Source organism: Procambarus clarkii, chromosome 42 (assembly GCF_040958095.1).
Source record: "Procambarus clarkii isolate CNS0578487 chromosome 42, FALCON_Pclarkii_2.0, whole genome shotgun sequence".
Lineage (NCBI taxonomy): Eukaryota > Metazoa > Arthropoda > Malacostraca > Decapoda > Cambaridae > Procambarus > Procambarus clarkii.
In genome coordinates this window covers 24,016,578-24,040,185 of record NC_091191.1, presented here as the reverse complement: position 1 = coordinate 24,040,185, position 23,608 = coordinate 24,016,578, and the positions used below count along the sequence as shown (strand labels likewise).

The following is a 23,608-nucleotide window of genomic DNA, read 5'->3' as shown; positions in this document are numbered from 1 at the left end:
CAAACTAATGCCAAATAGAGCGTTAATAGTTATAACTGTTATCTGGTAATAAATTTAACGTCACGAGTGAATGCCCTGGAGAGACTTTAATTCCTCTCCATTGCTTGTTTACCATCGTAAAACAGGCGAATAATAATATTTGACTCTTCTGAATAATAAACCCGTCCTTATCGGAGCATTTCAACCACAACTGCGAGAGATGATATTATTCGTAGTTAATAATTTGTGTAGCAAATGCGGGACGCGGAGCGAGGCAGGGGAAACGCCAGTACACGAGGGGACACCACCGAGAAGAGATGCCATTACCCAAGCCACTGGGGTAGACGCCACCAAGAGCGCGAGACGAAAGTCGCCACTGTGAGGTGTAAAGAACCTTAGCAGACAACAACTTAGCTGGTGTCAGTGTCACTTTATACGTCGTGTTGAATTGTCAAGAGATTTAATTTGACATTCAGCCAGGAACCTGTTAATTTGTTCCGTGTAGCACAACGTGAACGGCCAGAGAAGCGCGTCAACATCTAGGCAAGGCTCAACACCACATGTTCGTTACTACGACGCCTGAACCTAGGACGCGAACTTCGGCAAGCCTTAACTTACACAGTGCCCTATTAGCTAAGTACCTTTATTCCCATTTGATGCATCATTTTGGAGGGGGTTATAGCTGGGTAGCTTGTCGTGACGCAGAGCGACTATAAAAAACCACAGGTTATTATCAGTCTCCATTCTCTAATTTAATTTTCTTGAACATAGATGTCTAGCAGCTTAATATGTTGCTACTGAATATAATTTGATTTGCAGCGTGTGTGAAGAATTCCACTAGCTGTCATTTCCCGTGTTAATCATCTCCCAGTGTTCCATGATGAGTTCTGGAGATTCCGAGGATGAGGCATAATCGATGTCTTGGAAAAGTCTTCAAGCTAAGACCCTTTCCGTATTCCTTAAATTACATTATCTGTAGTATTATTCATGCGGAACACTGTTTTCTGGATTAACATGTGTTTATTATAATTATTAATTTCTCATGTTCATAATCTATGTTCTTATTGGTGACGAATACAATGATTCTATAATTGGTCATAGGATTAGATTATTGCATAATGAACTGGTGCACAAACCACACTAGTTCCTGGACATATATGAAGTTCCAGTAATAACCCCCCAATGTAGGTGTTTGAGGCTTTGATTCAGTTAATTATACAGCCCATTAATTATATAAGTGATCATATTCTCTAGTATTTTATCCATAGTTACTGGTTCATCTAGGAATTTTCTAATGATCATATTTTCTTAGTTTCCCTCTTTACTATAAAAGCGGGTGGTCCTTCGTAATAGAATTTCATTACATTAATATTTAAATAAATAGAGTCAAGCCCCAAATGTCCCACATTATGGTCCTTCAAACCGGATGAACATAAATTATAATTATAAATACTAATTATTAATAACTAATCCTTGTGTGATGTAATCAAGACTAACCATTTAATTAATTGTGTCTGCCAACAGCGTAACACATAAGTTAGTCTAAGTCACACCAATACATTGCTACTTTCACCTCATGTATAAGGTAGCCCAAGTGGGACACAGTCAATTACCCACAACACTTAGACCTATACCTCATACAGAAGTAAGAATCTTTAAGTCACCAGGAGCATCAGCTCATAACCATTATATGTTTTCACTTGTGTGTGCAAGTACACACTTATAAACTATAAAAACAAAAAAAACAAAAATACAGCACAATTATATTCACCTTACTGCACCACAATAATCTTTACCAATCTTATTAGGTAGAATTTAGGCTGAGATTGTGCTGAATTTGGTACAAGGCCAGACTAAATAAATTTATAGTTCTTAGTTAGGAATTATCACGACTAGACTTAAGCTAGTCAGTAGTGTAGGTATTATACTATTTATGCTGACCCTATCCAGGGTGGGATTAAATTTTGAGATAACTCTGATTGGAGTGTCTCCATAATATTTCTCTTGTACTCATTATTTGTGTATCTATTTTGTGTATTGCTGAATGATCCCCATTACCTCTAATGGTGATATAGAAGAGCTAACCGGACGAGAACTAATGGTGAAGTTCAGACAATGCTCAAAATATCTAGCTACTTGTTGTTAGGTAGGTACATTTAACCTCAAGTGAGGTAGAGTATAAATTAGCCACCTTAAATTAGGCTACATTTAATGTTACTTGTCAACTAATGAACAAGTACCCAAGCTTCATTAGTAATACATATACTAATCCCATGAAGTTTGGACCCAAGCCCAACATGGCTACTCCTGAGCAATTAAGGAGAACCTATATTGGCCTTAAAGGTCATTTGACCAGATTAATTAACAAGGCTGAGGGCTTATCTAAAGATACTCCCATTGACTCTTATCACTTAGAGACATCGGTAAGAGTAGCTGAACTGAAATTTGATCAAGTTAGATCTACCAGTCAGTCTTATATTACTCTACTGAATACCACAGAAACTGATCCTGATGAAGTAAGTCAAATTGTAGACGGTATCTCCCAGTATGAAGATGAGACTCAAGATATACTTTACATGCTATCTAAACTAGCAAAACAATCTAAATCCAATACCAGTAACACAGGGTCTCAATTCAGTAACCAACTACCAGAGGTTCGTTTACCTACTTTAGACTTACCTACATTTTCAGGATTAGATACAGAAAATTGGGATAATTTTTGGACTTCATTTGAAGTTCATATACATAAGAAACCGTCTCTTGACAAGGTTTCTAAATTCTCATACCTACTTAGTCTTCTCAAAGGAGAGGCTAAAAAGGTCATACATAACCTAACTCTCGATGAGAGTAATTATGAGGAAGCTATAAAACTGTTGAAGTTGAACTATTGCAACAAAGAGTTGAGTATAGCTACCCTCTATTACCAATTGCTAGATCTGAATGCACCAAATAGTAGACCAGTGTCACTTCAAAGCTTCAGACTAGAAGTAGAGTCTCTAGTAAAGGCCTTAGGTACTAAAGTTGATATACCAGCTTCAGAATGGTCAATCAAGTTACTTTTGCAGAGGAAATTACCTCGAAATGTCTTAACAGAGCTCTGCTCACACTATAACACCGAATTTCTCACTCTTGACCAATTATTCGAGGGATTGAGAATAACGGTTAACAGGTTGAAGACTCATGATATAATTAAACCTGAGTCTAAACCAATTAATACTGACACTTCAGTCAAACCCAAACCGACTTTGAATAAGTCTAGTAAATATAAATCCAAGACTACTCCATCCACTGGGAAAAGAAGTGGAAATGTAGGTACTTATTCGGTGTCTCCTTCTGAGATAACCAATGACTTGTCTACTAAAGAGAACAAGTCAAACAAAGAGAGAAGGTGTCTGTTCTGTAATCAAGGACATACCATCTACCAATGCTCTGTTTATCCTACTTATAATACTAGGATTAAAAGGTTGCAAGAGATACACAAGTGCACCAGGTGCATGGGCTCTCATGATCCCCAAAAATGTGTAGTGCAGCTACGTTCCTGCAACCGATGCAACCAAGGTGTACATCACTACGCCTTATGTTGAAAATCTTCTACACCAACCATGACCACTGGGGAGAATTCCACGAATTCTACCGCAGTACAATATTGCAAAGTGCATCAAGAAATAAATGTACTTGCTACTGAGTCAGGCAATAATACCACTCTGCCTACAGCTCAACTTAGACTAATAAACCGAAGATCTAGAGTTAACACTAGAGGTCTTTTTGATCAAGGATCACAGAAAACCTTCATTTCACAACAGTTAGTAGAGCAGTTAAATTTTAAACCTGCCAAAAGTGTGAGGTTAAATATTTCTGGTTTCTTGACTAATAGTGGACCTCGTGAATACCAAGTAGTTAAGGTATTAGTGAGACTTGGTTCTTCCACTAGTCCAATACAAGCGGTAATAGTAGATAAACTTCCTACAGACTTGCAGGTCACCGGGTTAGCTCGCACTGCGAGACATCTTAGACGAAACCGCATGAGGCTAGCAGATTATAAAATAAATTCTGACTGCCTCACAGATGTTGGAATACTTATAGGTGCGGATCATTATTACAAATTTATAACTGGATGCACCAGACAACACGGAATGAATTTGTTGTCGTCTGCTGGAGGCAAATTGCTTACGGGACCGGTGCTTTTCCGACAAAATCCAGCGTCAACAAACCAACAATCTAATAACATAATAGTGGCGTGACTAGGCTTGGAACAGTCACTCCTACGTTTCAGAGAAATATCTGAAGATATTGAGTCTTATCCACCTGTACATCGTTTGTGGGATTTAGACACTTTAGGTATTATCCCTGAACAACCAAGCCCTGATGATATGTGGACTTACCAGCAATATCTGGATACAGTTGTCTATGAAAATAAACAATACTGGGTAAGACTCCCATGGAAGTTGAACCATCCTCAACTTCCAGTTAATTATTTTATGGCAGCCTCGCAATTGCAGTCTCAATTAGCACGACTACAGAAGCAGCCAGACAAACTGAACATGTATCATCAACTCATCCAACAACAACTTAACAGTAAATTTATTGAAGTTGTTGATAACGATGACCGAAAAATAGGTCATTATTTACCTCATCACGCTTTGGTGAAAGACTCATTGACAACACCTATTCGTATTGTCTTTAACTGTAGTGCTAAAGTAAAGCCAAGCAGTGTGTCTTTAAATGAATGTCTCCAAACGGGACCTAGCCTAACACAAAGGCTACATGATGTGCTGTTACGATTTCGCACTGGTATTTTCGCCTATACTGCGGATATCAGCAAAGCTTTCCTCCAAGTAGGTTTGCAGGAGGAAGATCGTAACTACACAAAAGTTTCTCTGGATTAAGGACCCACTGGATCCTAACAGTGATATCATCACATATCGTTTTGCCTCAGTATTATTTGGAGCTACGTCCTCACCGTTTCTTTTGCAAGCAACATTAGACACACATTTGAGGAAATCAAATGGCCCTTATAAGGCAGACATTAGCGACAACTTGTATGTCGACAATTTCCAGGGAACAACTAATGATCAATCTAATTTGGTAGAAATCTACCATGAGGCTAACCGTGAGCTATTAGGAGCCAATATGCCACTACAGTCATGGGCCTCAAATAATGAATTACTCAACCAGGTAATCGAGAAAGAATTTCCAGGTTATCAGGTACCCAATCAATTAAAGGTTCTAGGCGTGGAATGGAACACCAGTACTGACGAGATGAATGTCAAGTCAGTACAAACCGATAACTCAACCCTTACCATGAGAACATTGCTCTCGTTTGTCAGTCAACCATTTGACCCTTTAGGCTTACTTAGTTCTATATTAATAAGGGGCAAACTCCTAATGCAGGAGTGCTGGCAGAAACATATGGGATGGGATGATCCGTTACCAAGTGAGTTACAAGCTAAATGGCAGATACTCTCAACGGATTTTAATCAGTTAGGTTTTTTGAAATTTCCTTGTAATGCTTCAGGAACAAACTTACCCACCAATTTGCACGTTTTCTGCGATGCCTCTGGCAAAGCATATGGCGCTGTAGCCTACTTAGTTAATAGTGCACAATCAATTTTGCTCACATCTAAAGCAAGAGTTGCTCCCATTAAGAAGAGATCTTTACCTCAAATGGAGTTGACTGCATTGCTGGTGGGAGTAAGATTGGCTCATTGCCTGACAAAGACACTCAATAATATCCACTTTGGTGAGATTGTCGTGTGGTCAGACAACGAGGCAGTCTTACAATGGGTAAGAAACAACAACAACAAGACTCCCTACGTCAGTAATCGTGTTAGGGAAATTCATGAGTTATCTGCTGGATATAAATTCAGACATGTTCCTACTAAGGACAATCCTGCAGATTATTTATCTCGAGGGTTAACGATAAAACAACTTATCAAGTCTTCGCTGTGGTTCAATGGACCTTCATGGCTTGTTGGTGGTCAGTGGCCCAAACAAAAGCCACAAGTCATAGTGACCAATATCACCACTCCCATGAAAGAACCAGAACCTCAACGAATCTTAGCCATTGATCCTCACAATTATTCTAACTTAAGTAAGTTATTAAGAGTGACTGCACATGTGTTTGATTTTCTTGCTAAGATAGGAATTCGACATAAGTTTCCCAATCCTATCCTCTACTGGATCAAACGTGCACAACAAGAGACATATGGAAGCGAATATGAAAATCTTCCAGATAAATTAACTAAGTCTCTAGGTATCTGGTATGATGCCAACACTCATAATATACTAAGATGTGGAGGACGTTTGCTTCATGCAAAAATTGATCTGGACACAAAGAATCCAATTCTTCTACCTCGTCACCACATCATCACTAAACTTCTTGTTTTACATCACCATCAATATGGTACTTTACATGGTGGAGTGTTAGATACTCTCACCGACCGTAGACAAAAGTACTGGCTTCCTCAAGGTCGTCAGACAGTCAAGTCAATAATTAAATTCTGTGTAATCTGTAAAAGGTACGATGCTAGAGTATGTCCTTACCCAGGACCTCCACCACTCCGTGAAGAAAGAGTGGTTCATCTTCGTCCCTTTGAAACCACTGGTGTTGATTACACAGGAGCCTTACTTCTCACTGGCAACCCAGACAAGATACCAGTGAAAGCATACATTTGTCTCTTTACGTGTGCTACAACCAGAGGTGTACATTTAGAAGTGACTTCTGATATGAGTGCTGAAGCCTTCATCCAGGCCTTCCGCAGATTTACTGCTCGCAGATCTTGTCCCAAATTAATGATATCGGACAATGGTTCCAATTTTGTGGCAGGAGAAGCTTGTCTGCGAGAAGTCTGGAATCACCCAGATGTACAGTCAGTCCTGCAGAGACGACAATGTCACTGGAAATTTATAGCACCAAGAGCCCCTTGGCAAGGTTGGTTCAATGAGCGAATGATAGGCACAGTCAAGAAGTGTTTAAGAAAAACCTTACACAGACAAAAGGTCAGTTACTCCGAACTCCAAACCATTGTTGTGGAAATCGAGGCGCGAGTCAATAACCGCCCATTAACATACCTGTCTGATGATTTCACCCAGAGAGAGCCTCTGAGTCCCTCACACTTGATCCATGGAGGTCTACTGAGCCCTCTCATCCCTTTAGCCGAAGAGGACCCCGTAGACCCGTCACATGTGACCAGAGGTGACTTGGTGGAAAGCTACCAGCATCTCTCAAGGGTTATTAACAGGTGGAATGAGGTGTGGACTCGAGAGTACCTCACAGCTCTACGAGAGTACCACTACGGAGCTTCGAGTCCTTACAATAAAGTACAGCTTAAATCAGGTGACCTAGTACTAGTAGACAGTGATGGACCAAGGTCAGAGTGGCCCATAGGCAAAATTGTTGCCATTCATCCAGATCATTAAGGTGTCCTGAGAGTAGTGAAAGTTTTATACCGAGGCAACACTACTCTAAAAACTTTAGAGAAGCTGGTTCCTCTCGAATTGGCTGAACGAGAGTATCAACCAGAACTAGCTTCCCTAGTAGTTTCCGAGGACAGTAATTCTGATCCTCCGAGCAACCGCCCCACTAGAGCTGCGGCTCAACAATGTAAGCGGAAACTGCAAGCCTATTACAGCTCTGACCAAGAGTAAATCCCTTTACATCCAGTTTAAGCAACCATGATGATACTGTGGTGTGGTGTCAAGTAACAAACCATTACAAGTCACTATGACCCAGGACATTCTCATCGCAGTAGATTCTCTGTTGTTTGAATTGTTTGATTTAAATCTTTAATTGTTGTATAGGCTATAAATAACATTATTTATCTAGAGTACCTGAAAGTTTGCAGACGTTGAGATTTTGTAACATACACATTACATGTCATAGCGACACCAGTCACAGAGTTTATTGTAAGCTTTCTTAATTGTCAACTTTATGTAATTTTTAATAACATGTTCCATTTAACATGAAATCAGCAAGACTTAAGTTTCTTGTATGTCCTTGACAAATACGGGACATTCGTTATGTGTGTATTAACATACTAACATACTAATACACTAATATTAATATTAACTTCGGGATGGGTGTGTCAGTACTCCACATTACACTGCGACCCTAGAATTCTCCCCCTGGAGTTATGTTGGAAATTTCCAACATAATACAACACTGTTGTATTATTATTAATTATTACTAAACCTACTAATCATTGTAGTAATTAAAATTAACCAAACGTAGAGTTCACATGTACTAATAATTACATCTGTACAATAAGGCTAGAATTCTTACGTCACCAGACGCCAGTATTGCGTCAGATTCCATTATAATAAACACAACTATATCCAGTGTGTCTGAGAATTGAGTTTGATTCTCTATAAAACAACGGTGTTCTGTGTGATAATTATTTACAGATAAACTGATCCCAAACTAATGCCAAATAGAGCGTTAATAGTTATAACTGTTATCTGGTAATAAATTTAACGTCACGAGTGAATGCCCTGGAGAGACTTTAATTCCTCTCCATTGCTTGTTTACCATCGTAAAACAGGCGAATAATAATATTTGACTCTTCTGAATAATAAACCCGTCCTTATCCGAGCATTTCAACCACAACTGCGAGATATGATATTATTCGTAGTTAATAATTTGTGTAGCAAATGCGGGACGCGGAGCAGGGCAGGGGAGACGCCAGTTCACGAGGCGACACCACCGAGAAGAGACGCCATTACCCAAGCCACCGAGGTAGACGCCACCAAGAGCGCGAGACGAAAGTCGCCACTGTGAGGTGTAAAGAACCTTAGCAGACAACAACTTAGCTGGTGTCAGTGTCACTTTATACGTCGTGTTGAATTGTCAAGAGATTTAATTTGACATTCAGCCAGGAACCTGTTAATTTGTTCCGTGTAGCACAACGTGAACGGCCAGAGAAGCGCGTCAACATCTAGGCAAGGCTCAACACCACATGTTCGTTACTACGACGCCTGAACCTAGGACGCGAACTTCGGCAAGCCTTAACTTACACAGTGCCCTATTAGCTAAGTACCTTTATTCCCATTTGATGCATCATTTTGGAGGGGGTTATAGCTGGGTAGCTTGTCGTGACGCAGAGCGACTATAAAAAACCACAGGTTATTATCAGTCTCCATTCTCTAATTTAATTTTCTTGAACATAGATGTCTAGCAGCTTAATATGTTGCTACTGAATATAATTTGATTTGCAGCGTGTGTGAAGAATTCCACTAGCTGTCATTTCCCGTGTTAATCATCTCCCAGTGTTCCATGATGAGTTCTGGAGATTCCGAGGATGAGGCATAATCGATGTCTTGGAAAAGTCTTCAAGCTAAGACCCTTTCCGTATTCCTTAAATTACATTATCTGTAGTATTATTCATGCGGAACACTGTTTTCTGGATTAACATGTGTTTATTATAATTATTAATTTCTCATGTTCATAATCTATGTTCTTATTGGTGACGAATACAATGATTCTATAATTGGTCATAGGATTAGATTATTGCATAATGAACTGGTGCACAAACCACACTAGTTCCTGGACATATATGAAGTTCCAGTAATAACCCCCCAATGTAGGTGTTTGAGGCTTTGATTCAGTTAATTATACAGCCCATTAATTATATAAGTGATCATATTCTCTAGTATTTTATCCATAGTTACTGGTTCATCTAGGAATTTTCTAATGATCATATTTTCTTAGTTTCCCTCTTTACTATAAAAGCGGGTGGTCCTTCGTAATAGAATTTCATTACATTAATATTTAAATAAATAGAGTCAAGCCCCAAATGTCCTACAAAAGCTGCTTCACTTAGGCCAAACAGTAATGTATTTTGAAGTAAGAAAGGTCTGACAGTATTTATACAGTAAAGTAGTGAAGGAGGGTTTTTGTGACCAGTTATACAGTCTTGTACTGTATTGTTTGCCATAATAATTTGCATTTGTCGGTTAGAATGGCAATAAATTTACCAACTAAATAACTTTGCATATTTTTGTTTGTTTTTGTTTTTACCTAATACAACATGCTAAACATACTTGGGCTTGTCTTGGAGGGAGGGAAGGTGTGTCCTGGGCACCACCTCATCAATCTGGTGTTGAAGTTTGGCCTGGATCTCAGGGTACTTGGCCATGTACATTAGGACCCAACGAAGTGTCTGGTTGGTTGTCTCACTCCCGGCTGTGAACAGATCTGCTACTTGCACCCACAGGTCCTCCTCTGTTAGGGTACAGTGGTCAGGGTAGAGGGTTTAGTTAGGATTGAATGGTTGATGAAGATTACGCCAGCCAAGAGGTGACACGTTCTTGAATTGTGTCGGAAAACCCCCGACACCACTTACTAGTACATATACATATATATATATATATATATATATATATATATATATATATATATATATATATATATATATATATATATATATATATATATGTGTATATATATATATATATATATATATATATATATGTGTATATATATATATATATATATATATATATATATATATATATATATATATATGTATATATATATATATATATATATATATATATATATGTATATATATATATATATATATATATATATATATATATATATATATATATATATATATATATTGGTGTATACTGGCAGCAGGTTTTCTTTCAAACATGTTTCATTGAATATGACCGCATATTCTGTATTTATTATTTTCTGGTTTAGGGCTTCTATCCCTCTAACTATTTTCTTAGCATCAGGGCTTATTTGAAATAGGAGTTCTCCAAAACTCATTTTCGTACTTTTAAGGTGAAGAAAAGAAGTGATTTACTATAGAGTGTATTACACTTATTTGTATAATTTGCACGACGTTTCGAACCTCCATGGTTCATTCTCAAGTGAACAGATCTTACAATACTAGTTGATTTTATACCCGCATTAGGTCAGGTGATAATATAATGAAGGTGAAAACATGGGGGGATACATAAGGGATAAACATAGGGGCTGCAGAAGGCTTATTGGCCCATACGAGGCATCTCCTATCTAAACACAAAGATTAATCCAGTGTAATTGGCCTGTTATGTTGGACATTGTCTTCTGTGTTGGCATCGATATGTTCTTGTCTTGTCCTTACTCTCATGGTGGGTAGAGTAAATAGTTCCGTAATTTGGGTGTTCATGGTAGGTCGCTCTATTCTTATGTGAATTGCCTCAAGAATTTGTAATCTTCTTGAATCTTGGGTTTTGTCTTTTATGCAAGTATTCTTGTTCAACATTTCTCTTGTTAGAGTAATGTCATGGGCTTGTCTCATGTGATTCCTAGGGGCACCAGGAATCTGGTGCCCCTAGGAATCACATGAGACAGTACGTCCGACATATTCGTCCAACGTCCGACATATTCGACCTCGAGACACAAAAGAAGGTCACTACCAAAGATACCTTACAAGCAGAACTTATTGCAGAAGGAGGAAAGAATCGAGGCAACTACAGAAGCACCATACTGTCCCCCGAGCTTAAAGCGGCAGCTAAAAGCCTTCGTGAGAACAAGGAGATAGTTGTCAGGAGAGGTGACAAGTCGCCAATATATGTCATTCTTAAAAAAGACGAATATCTGGCGAAAATGAACATCATACTCTCTGACCAAACTAAGTTCCAAAGGGTAACGAAGGACACTACAGCCGAATTAAAAGCAAAGGTCAACAAACTGATCGAAACTGTGAACGCCAAGAAATCCGGACTCCACCTGCCAAAGATCATTGGGGAATATAAACCTGGATATGCGTATGGAAATGTCAAGACGCACAAGCCTGGAAACCCACTTCGGCCAATCATTAGCCAGATACCCACACCCACGTACAGACTGACGAAGCGACTCAACGGCCTGCTGACTCCTTATGTTCCTTGCGCCTTCAGCCTGAAGTCTCCAAAGGAATTTGTGGACTTACTGCGGGGCACACGGGCCACAGGGATAAGAGCCTCGTTGGACGTAGAATCGCTGTTTACCAACGTACCTGTGGACGAGACAATCGGAATGATAGCCGACAGAGTGTATCGTGATCCAGCCTGTACTCCTCTTGACATGCCAGAAAGTATTCTGAGGAAACTACTCCAAGCTTGTACTAAAGAGGCACCCTTCTTGAGCCCGGATGGGCACATGTATAAGCAAGTAGATGGGGTCGCCATGGGTTCTCCCCTAGGTGTCCTGTTTGCAAACTTCTACATGGGTACCATCGAGCAAAAAGTCTTAGTCGACATGAACTTGAAACCGGCCATATACTGCAGGTATGTTGACGACATTTTTACACAGGTACCTGATGTCAGACATCTGCAGGAGCTGAAGGAGGCATTTGAGCAGAGTTCCGTGCTGCGTTTCACTTACGAGACGGAAAAGTATGGGAAGCTGCCTTTTCTAGATGTAACAGTCATGGAAAAGGGCGGAGGTTTCCACACTGCAGTCTACACTAAAGAAACAAACATAGGAATGTGCCTAAATGCCAACAGCGACTGCCCTGACAGGTACAAGAGGAGTGTTGTTAACGCATACGTCGACCGTGCTCTCAGCCACAGCTCAGAATGGAAGCAAGTCGACGAAGAACTCTGTAGGGTAAGGCAGGTCCTAGTCAATAACGGCTTCTCCAATGGTTTCATCGAAGACATCATAAGAAGGAAAGTGAAAAGCCATGCAACCTCTGAAGAGACAACTAACACAACACCTATACCCCCTATTAGACTATTTTACAGGAACTTCTTTTCCACAGCTCATAAAACGGAGGAAAGGGTCCTGAAAGATATTGTTAATAGAAACGTTATCCCTACAGACAAAAATCAGAGGATACAACTGACGATTTACTATAAAACCAGAAAAACGGCCAGCCTACTCATGAGAAACTCTCCAGACACAAAACAGAACGCTTTAAAAGAGACTAACGTCGTCTATGCCTTCAAATGCCCACTTGGGGACTGTAAGCTCCAAAAAACCCAGTATATAGGCAAGACAACAACATCTCTTTCTAGGCGTTTAACGATGCATTAGCAACAGGGCTCCATTAAGGAACATATAATCTCTTCCCATAACCAAACCATCGCCAGAGAAATCCTAGTAAACAACACAGAAATCATCGATAGATACAGCGATAGCAGGCGGCTTGACGTTTGCGAGGCACTACACATCAAGAAGTCAACACCAGCAATCAACAGCCAATTATTGCACAACTATATTCTACCCACCTCAAGACTCCGCTCCAATATAGAAGCATCAAGAAATATGGACCAATAGGCTTTCTACAAACACTTCTATTCAATACCCATTGTTTCTGTTCTGTCTTGTGTTGATACTTTTAATACCCTATTAATATCCCCTCTTGTTCTGTCTTGTGTTAATGCCACATCACCCCTCCCACCTCACTCAAATGTAGATATAAAATCAGAGATACGTAAGTTCTAATCAGTTGTGTATTTGTGAAGTCTTTGAAAATGTAATAAGTTTTACGCAACGCGCCCGTGTCGCGTCAGACTAGAAATAAAAATGAATTTTGGAGAAGTGATTTTTGATTTACCTCCAACAGTGAAGCGTAATGTACGAAAGATTGAGAAAATTCGTGTTAGAATTATTAATCTTACTTTTTCGGTCATATTTAATAATATATGTCTACAGGAAAGACTGCTACCAAAATATACTAATATATATATATATATATATATATATATATATATATATATATATATATATATATATATATATATATATATATATATATATATATATATATATATATGATTCCGGCTTTACAACAAATGCCCTGTGACAGGAACAATTGAAGAGGAAGCAAGAATTAATTCTAGTAAACCAGTAGATGGTATTGATGCCAGCCTCATCTTCGAGGATTATTTGGTGTCATCATCCTTGTTTATACCTGGTGGACTAGGCTTACCATACAAGACCTCAAAATTTCAATTACTAATATATGTAGTTTAATACTGTAGTTTGATTGGCTGCATATATAAATTTAATATAAACCTCCCCTAATGTGCAAGGAGTCGGTTTGTGAGAATATTGCTGAAATACAGTCCACTAAACATCATACAAATAGCTATCGAAATATATAAATTAACGTAAATATAAACACTATAAATTCATATAAATTAAATCAATATAAGTCTCACAGGTCAGTTCCCCACAAGTAGCCTATGTCGTAAATATTTGGAGTGAATGTGATCTTTGATCTTTCATTATGAAGTTTAGTTAGGATAAAGTAGTACTTCAGGACAGTTTGTTAAGTCAGGGTTTATATCAACACGTGTTGTCGAGTACTGTATATCAATATGTATATACTGTTCATGTAAATATATACATGGTGAAAATTATTGGAAAAATGTTTGAGAAATACTCCAATATTTCAGTTAGTGCTTTGAGACTCTTTCAACTAAGAGTCCCTCTTGGGACTCTTAGTTGAAACTCGTATGCAGGGAAGATATTCAGTGATACTTAATCCTTTATGACTCGATGGATCTCGCCTGCCCAGGCGAGATGCATACCATTAATACCACACTATTTATTTACAGTGAAGTACTGTACCTTATCTCTGGTACTGTTAGAATGGGGTTACTAGTGCTGGTAACAAGCCAGCCATCAAAGACACAGTTGGATTAAACAGTTAAACATTAAGGTAAAGTTTCTCCACTCACTGCTCATGGTAGACTCTGGGTTGCCTTGCTGTGCTGCCATCTCCACCAGGTACTTGTCTATGTAGTCCTTAGGATTGTTGGGGTCTAGTTTGGCCTCGTGCTCATCCACCACTCTCTGTACTCAGGACGAAGAGTGCACATATTAGAGGTGAGTGCATGTGTTGTATAGTCAAGAATAAGTTCTCCAGATTCATGATGGTAATGCAAGTTTTTGTGTGTGTTTACCACACAATTGGTGTGGTAAACTGTGACGAGTTGGTCGCATGCCTAACTTAATAAGTCATAATGCTAAAATGTTCAGCAAGACCTATGTCAAGTGAGAGCAACTGTGGGATAATATCCTACCAGGAATTTGTTTGATTGTTACTCAATATAATTAGTCCATAATTTAATTTGAATAATTAAATATTGATAAATGGACTGTAATTTAAGTTATTTAAGTGGACTGTACGTTTAAGCTATGTTCCTGCCAAGTGTTAAACACTTCACACTATTTGGGGGGGTGGGGGTGGATTTCGTAATCTATACCACCTGTGGTGGATAACAAGACTGAAAGGATTAGTCGTCTACAAGTTAGTAATTAAACAGTTGACTTTTTAGCTTCAACGTAGTAATGGCCTGATCTCAGGTCCTAGAATTCCTTCCGCCATAGACACGTAATCAGGCTAGAAGGCAAGGCAATAACATCTGGAGTAACCTCGTGACACTACATGTGATCTGGCAAATCTTTGTGATACTACAGGAGATCTGACCATCCATCTCTGGTATATTACCTACCGAATAAATGTTGAGTAGTGCGCTATTATCAATACGCGAATATATTGAAGAAAAATGAGTAAGCGTTAGTTTTATGGCTTACCCAGTTTGTTTATAGCACCTGTATTATAACCGGGCATTGTCTTACTAATCATGCAAATGGCCACTATATAATTTACGACTAATACTCGGGTAAGATACTTTCCTTAATGTAGAGCTCGACGGTTGGGCGGAATCTTGTTGTTCCTGTATCGTAAGACTCGGGAAAGTTGTAGGTGTTAATTATGCGGAAATACTAGTACTTGACGCGATAAGTTACTTGGAGCATAAGTATGGCGTCAATTTTTTAAGAGAGCTAGTACATCTGTGCTGACTGGTGTGGTGGGGTGTGTGCTGACTGGTGTGGTGGGGTGTGTGCTGACTGGTGTGGTGTGTGCTGACTGGTGTGGTGGGGTGTGTGCTGACTGGTGTGGTGGGGTGTGTGCTGACTGGTGTGGTGGGGTGTGTGCTGACTGGTGTGGTGGGGTGTGTGCTGACTGGTGGGGTGTGTGCTGACTGGTGTGGTGTGTGCTGACTGGTGTGGTGGGGTGTGTGCTGACTGGTGTGGTGGGGTGTGTGCTGACTGGTGTGGTGTGTGCTGACTGGTGTGGTGGGGTGTGTGCTGACTGGTGTGGTGGGGTGTGTGCTGACTGGTGTGGTGGGGTGTGTGCTGACTGGTGTGGTGTGTGCTGACTGGTGTGGTGGGGTGTGTGCTGACTGGTGTGGTGGGGTGTGTGCTGACTGGTGTGGTGGGGTGTGTGCTGACTGGTGTGGTGGGGTGTGTGCTGACTGGTGTGGTGTGTGCTGACTGGTGTGGTGGGGTGTGTGCTGACTGGTGTGGTGAGGTGTGTGCTCACTGGTGTGGTGGGGTGTGTGCTGACTGGTGTGGTGGGGTGTGTGCTGACTGGTGTGGTGGGGTGTGTGCTGACTGGTGTGGTGTGTGCTGACTGGTGTGGTGGGGTGTGTGCTGACTGGTGTGGTGGGGTGTGTGCTGACTGGTGTGGTGGGGTGTGTGCTGACTGGTGTGGTGGGGTGTGTGCTGACTGGTGTGGTGTGTGCTGACTGGTGTGGTGGGGTGTGTGCTGACTGGTGTGGTGGGGTGTGTGCTGACTGGTGTGGTGTGGTGTGTGCTGACTGGTGTGGTGGGGTGTGTGCTGACTGGTGTGGTGGGGTGTGTGCTGACTGGTGTGGTGGGGTGTGTGCTGACTGGTGTGGTGTGGTGTGTGCTGACTGGTGTGGTGGGGTGTGTGCTGACTGGTGTGGTGGGGTGTGTGCTGACTGGTGTGGTGGGGTGTGTGCTGACTGGTGTGGTGGGGTGTGTGCTGACTGGTGTGGTGTGGTGTGTGCTGACTGGTGTGGTGGGGTGTGTGCTGACTGGTGTGGTGGGGTGTGTGGTGGGGTGTGTGCTGACTGGTGTGGTGGGGTGTGTGCTGACTGGTGTGGTGTGGTGTGTGCTGACTGGTGTGGTGGGGTGTGTGCTGACTGGTGTGGTGTGGTGTGTGCTGACTGGTGTGGTGTGGTGTGTGCTGACTGGTGTGGTGGGGTGTGTGCTGACTGGACTGCTTGCGCCTGCAACATACGTCCTGGACGTGTCCAATTGCTTAGATTTATTTATCAGTTATAGGAGGAAGAGGCTTATTTACTCATAATTTATTGTTATATCGAGTCTTGATAAATACTTTTCTTCGTATTTTAATTCATAGACTAGAAACATTATATTTATTGGGAGAAACATTAAGTAATTTGCCCACTGTGCTGACGCAACACTTTTGCCAGGGTTGCGTGGGAAGCATTTGGTTCACTTCTCTTGATAGATTTAATAATGGTAGTATTATTAGTAAATACTTGACATAACCATTTTAACTGGGAATGTCAGGGGGTCAGTAATTGATGTCAGAATTTCCGACAGCAACACTGACACAAAACAAGATCAACAAGAGGCTGTGGGCTAAAGATCCAGAAACAACAACTTTGTGAAGCACTTCTAAGCATAGAGCTGAACACTAGAACCTCCTGAAAATTGGCGTGCAATGTTCGCGGAAATGGTAAATAATAAAAATAAACAGGTCATTGATGGTGTATGTGTTCTAATACCAGTTATGATGGTGCATGTGTTCTAATACCAGTTATGATGGTGCATGTGTTCTAATGCCAGTTATGATGGTGCATGTGTTCTAATGCCAGTTATGATGGTGCATGTGTTCTAATACCAGTTATGATGGTGCATGTGTTCTAATACCAGTTATGATGGTGCATGTGTTCTAATACCAGTTATGATGGTGCATGTGTTCTAATACCAGTTATGATGGTGCATGTGTTCTAATACCAGTTATGATGGTGCATGTGTTCACATACCAGTTATGATGGTGCATGTGTTCTAATACCAGTTATGATGGTGCATGTGTTCTAATGTCAGTTATGATGGTGCATGTGTTCTAATACCAGTTATGATGGTGCATGTGTTCTAATGTCAGTTATGATGGTGTATGTGTTCTAATGCCAGTTATGATGGTGCATGTGTTCACATACCAGTTATGATGGTGCATGTGTTCTAATACCAGTTATGATGGTGCATGTGTTCACATACCAGTTATGATGGTGCATGTGTTCTAATACCAGTTATGATGGTGCATGTGTTCTAATACCAGTTATGATGGTGCATGTGTTCTAATACCAGTTATGATGGTGCATGTGTTCTAATGTCAGTTATGATGGTGCATGTGTTCTAATACCAGTTATGATGGTGCATGTGTTCTAATGTCAGTTATGATGGTGCATGTGTTCTAATGCCAGTTATGATGGTGCATGTGTTCTAATGCCAGTTATGATGGTGCATGTGTTCTAATGTCAGTTATGATGGTGCATGTGTTCTAATGTCAGTTATGATGGTGCATGTGTTCTAATGTCAGTTATGATGGTGCATGTGTTCTAATGCCAGTTATGATGGTGCATGTGTTCTAATACCAGTTATGATGGTGCATGTGTTCTAATACCAGTTATGATGGTGCATGTGTTCTAATGCCAGTTATGATGGTGCATGTGTTCTAATGCCAGTTATGATGGTGCATGTGTTCTAATACCAGTTATGATGGTGCATGTGTTCTAATACCAGTTATGATGGTGCATGTGTTCTAATACCAGTTATGATGGTGCATGTGTTCTAATACGAGTTATGATGGTGCATGTGTTCTAATACCAGTTATGATGGTGCATGTGTTCTAATGCCAGTTATGATGGTGCATGTGTTCTAATGCCAGTTATGATGGTGCATGTGTTCTAATACCAGTTATGATGGTGCATGTGTTCTAATACCAGTTATGATGGTGCATGTGTTCTAATGCCAGTTATGATGGTGCATGTGTTCTAATGCCAGTTATGATGGTGCATGTGTTCTAATGCCAGTTATGATGGTGCATGTGTTCTAATACCAGTTATGATGGTGCATGTGTTCTAATGCCAGTTATGATGGTGCATGTGTTCTAATGCCAGTTATGATGGTGTATGTGTTCTAATGCCAGTTATGATGGTGCATGTGTTCTAATACCAGTTATGATGGTGCATGTGTTCTAATGCCAGTTATGATGGTGCATGTGTTCTAATACCAGTTATGATGGTGCATGTGTTCTAATAGCCAGTTATGATGGTGCATGTGTTCTAATGCCAGTTATGATGGTGCATGTGTTCTAATACCAGTTATGATGGTGCATGTGTTCTAATACCAGTTATGATGGTGCATGTGTTCTAATACCAGTTATGATGGTGCATGTGTTCTAATACCAGTTATGATGGTGCATGTGTTCTAATACCAGTTATGATGGTGCATGTGTTCTAATACCAGTTATGATGGTGCATGTGTTCTAATACCAGTTATGATGGTGCATGTGTTCTAATGCCAGTTATGATGGTGCATGTGTTCTAATGCCAGTTATGATGGTGCATGTGTTCTAATGCCAGTTATGATGGTGCATGTGTTCTAATACCAGATATGATGGTGCATGTGTTCTAATGCCAGTTATGATGGTGCATGTGTTCTAATACCAGTTATGATGGTGCATGTGTTCTAATACCAGTTATGATGGTGCATGTGTTCTAATGCCAGTTATGATGGTGCATGTGTTCTAATGCCAGTTATGATGGTGCATGTGTTCTAATACCAGTTATGATGGTGCATGTGTTCTAATGCCAGTTATGATGGTGCATGTGTTCTAATGCCAGTTATGATGGTGCATGTGTTCTAATGCCAGTTATGATGGTGCATGTGTTCTAATGCCAGTTATGATGGTGCATGTGTTCTAATGCCAGTTATGATGGTGCATGTGTTCTAATGCCAGTTATGATGGTGCATGTGTTCTAATGCCAGTTATGATGGTGCATGTGTTCTAATACCAGTTATGATGGTGCATGTGTTCTAATACCAGTTATGATGGTGCATGTGTTCTAATACCAGTTATGATGGTGCATGTGTTCTAATGCCAGTTATGATGGTGCATGTGTTCTAATACCAGTTATGATGGTGCATGTGTTCTAATACCAGTTATGATGGTGCATGTGTTCTAATACCAGTTATGATGGTGCATGTGTTCTAATGCCAGTTATGATGGTGCATGTGTTCTAATGCCAGTTATGATGGTGCATGTGTTCTAATGCCAGTTATGATGGTGCATGTGTTCTAATGCCAGTTATGATGGTGCATGTGTTCTAATACCAGTTATGATGGTGCATGTGTTCTAATGCCAGTTATGATGGTGCATGTGTTCTAATGTCAGTTATGATGGTGCATGTGTTCTAATACCAGTTATGATGGTGCATGTGTTCTAATGCCAGTTATGATGGTGCATGTGTTCTAATACCAGTTATGATGGTGCATGTGTTCTAATACCAGTTATGATGGTGCATGTGTTCTAATACCAGTTATGATGGTGCATGTGTTCTAATACCAGTTATGATGGTGCATGTGTTCTAATGCCAGTTATGATGGTGCATGTGTTCTAATACCAGTTATGATGGTGCATGTGTTCTAATACCAGTTATGATGGTGCATGTGTTCTAATACCAGTTATGATGGTGCATGTGTTCTAATGCCAGTTATGATGGTGCATGTGTTCTAATACCAGTTATGATGGTGCATGTGTTCTAATGCCAGTTATGATGGTGCATGTGTTCTAATACCAGTTATGATGGTGCATGTGTTCTAATACCAGTTATGATGGTGCATGTGTTCTAATGACCAGTTATGATGGTGCATGTGTTCTAATACCAGTTATGATGGTGCATGTGTTCTAATACCAGTTATGATGGTGTCATGTGTTCTAATACCAGTTATGATGGTGCATGTGTTCTAATGACAGTTATGATGGTGCATGTGTTCTAATGCCAGTTATGATGGTGCATGTGTTCTAATACCAGTTATGATGGTGCATGTGTTCTAATACCAGTTATGATGGTGCATGTGTTCTAATAGCCAGTTATGATGGTGCATGTGTTCTAATACCAGTTATGATGGTGCATGTGTTCTAATGCCAGTTATGATGGTGCATGTGTTCTAATGCCAGTTATGATGGTGCATGTGTTCTAATGCCAGTTATGATGGTGCATGTGTTCTAATACCAGTTATGATGGTGCATGTGTTCTAATACCAGTTATGATGGTGCATGTGTTCTAATGCCAGTTATGATGGTGCATGTGTTCTAATGCCAGTTATGATGGTGCAATGTGTTCTAATACCAGTTATGATGGTGCATGTGTTCTAATACCAGTATGATGGTGCATGTGTTCTAATACCAGTTATGATGGTGTATGTGTTCTAATGCCAGTTATGATGGTGCATGTGTTCTAATACCAGTTATGATGGTGCATGTGTTCTAATACCAGTTATGATGGTGCATGTGTTCTAATACCAGTTATGATGGTGCATGTGTTCTAATGCCAGTTATGATGGTGCATGTGTTCTAATACCAGTTATGATGGTGCATGTGTTCTAATACCAGTTATGATGGTGCATGTGTTCTAATGACCAGTTATGATGGTGCATGTGTTCTAATACCAGTTATGATGGTGCATGTGTTCTATAGCCAGTTATGATGGTGCATGTGTTCTAATACCAGTTATGATGGTGCATGTGTTCTAATGTACCAGTTATGATGGTGCATGTGTTCTAATACCAGTTATGATGGTGCATGTGTTCTAATGACCAGTTATGATGGTGCATGTGTTCTAATGCCAGTTATGATGGTGCATGTGTCTAATGCCCAGTTATGATGGTGCATGTGGTCTAATGCCAGTTATGATGGTGCATGTGTTCTAATACCAGTTATGATGGTGCATGTGTTCTTAATGCCAGATATGATGGTGCATGTGTTCTAATGCAGTTATGATGGTGGATGTGTTCTAATGCCAGTTATGATTGGTGCATGTGTTCTAATACCAGTTATGATGGTGCATGTGTTCTAATGCCAGTTATGATGGTGCATGTGTTCTAATACCAGTTATGATGGTGCATGTGTTCTAATACCAGTTATGATGGTGTATGTGTTCTAATGCCAGTTATGATGGTGCATGTGTTCTAATGCCAGTTATGATGGTGTATGTGTTTCTAATGCCAGTATGATGGTGCATGTGTTCTAATACCAAGTATGATGGTGCATGTGTGTTTCTAATGCCAGTTATGATGGTGCATGTGTTCTAATAGCCAGTTATGATGGTGCATGTGTTCTAATACCAGTTATGATGGTGTATGTGTTCTAATGCCAGTTATGATGGTGCATGTGTTCTAATGCCAGTTATGATGGTGCATGTGTTCTAATACCAGTTATGATGGTGCATGTGTTCTAATGCCAGTTATGATGGTGCATGTGTTTCTAATGCCAGTTATGATGGTGCATGTGTTCTAATGCCAGTTATGATGGTGCATGTGTTCTAATGCCAGTTATGATGGTGCATGTGTTCTAATGCCAGTTATGATGGTGCATGTGTTCTAATGCCAGTTATGATGGTGCATGTGTTCTAATGCCAGTTATGATGGTGCATGTGTTCTAATACCAGTTATGATGGTGCATGTGTTCTAATACCAGTTATGATGGTGCATGTGTTCTAATACCAGTTATGATGGTGCATGTGTTCTAATGTCAGTTATGATGGTGCATGTGTTCTAATACCAGTTATGATGGTGCATGTGTTCTAATACCAGTTATGATGGTGCATGTGTTCTAATACCAGTTATGATGGTGCATGTGTTCTAATGCCAGTTATGATGGTGCATGTGTTCTGATGCCAGTTATGATGGTGCATGTGTTCTAATACCAGTTATGATGGTGCATGTGTTCTAATGTCAGTTATGATGGTGCATGTGGTCTAATACCAGTTATGATGGTGCATGTGTTCTAATGCCAGTTATGATGGTGCATGTGTTCTAATGTCAGTTATGATGGTGCATGTGTTCTAATACCAGTTATGATGGTGCATGTGTTCTAATGCCAGTTATGATGGTTCATGTGTTCTAATACCAGTTATGATGGTGCATGTGTTCTAATGTCAGTTATGATGGTGCATGTGTTCTAATACCAGTTATGATGGTGCATGTGTTCTAATACCAGTTATGATGGTGCATGTGTTCTAATACCAGTTATGATGGTGCATGTGTTCTAATACCAGTTATGATGGTGCATGTGTTCTAATACCAGTTATGATGGTGCATGTGTTCTAATACCAGTTATGATGGTGCATGTGTTCTAATGCCAGTTATGATGGTTCATGTGTTCTAATACCAGTTGTGATGGTGCATGTGTTCTAATGCCAGTTATGATGGTGCATGTGTTCTAATACCAGTTATGATGGTGCATGTGTTCTAATACCAGTTATGATGGTTCATGTGTTCTAATACCAGTTGTGATGGTGCATGTGTTCTAATGCCAGTTATGATGGTGCATGTGTACTAATACCAGTTATGATGGTGCATGTGTTCTAACACCAGTTATGATGGTGCATGTGTTCTAATACCAGTTAGGATGGTGCATGTGTTCTAATACCAGTTATGATGGTGCATGTGTTCTAATGCCAGTTATGATGGTGCATGTGTTCTAATACCAGTTATGATGGTGCATGTGTTCTAATGCCAGTTATGATGGTGCATGTGTTCTAATACCAGTTATGATGGTGCATGTGTTCTAATGCC

General features: G+C 40.1%; 1 protein-coding gene across 1 annotated transcript in view; it reads right to left on the bottom strand.

The window, feature by feature from the left end:
- Window positions 1-23,608, bottom strand: part of LOC123770238 (cytochrome P450 2L1) — a 98,105-nt gene that overhangs the window by 6,908 nt on the left and 67,589 nt on the right. The window contains exons 7-8 of the mRNA XM_045761902.2: window positions 14,644-14,758; window positions 10,018-10,198 (exon numbers count right to left, since the gene is read on the bottom strand). Coding sequence (XP_045617858.2) covers window positions 10,018-10,198; window positions 14,644-14,758 — 296 coding nt within the window. The remainder of the gene's footprint in view (window positions 1-10,017; window positions 10,199-14,643; window positions 14,759-23,608) is intronic.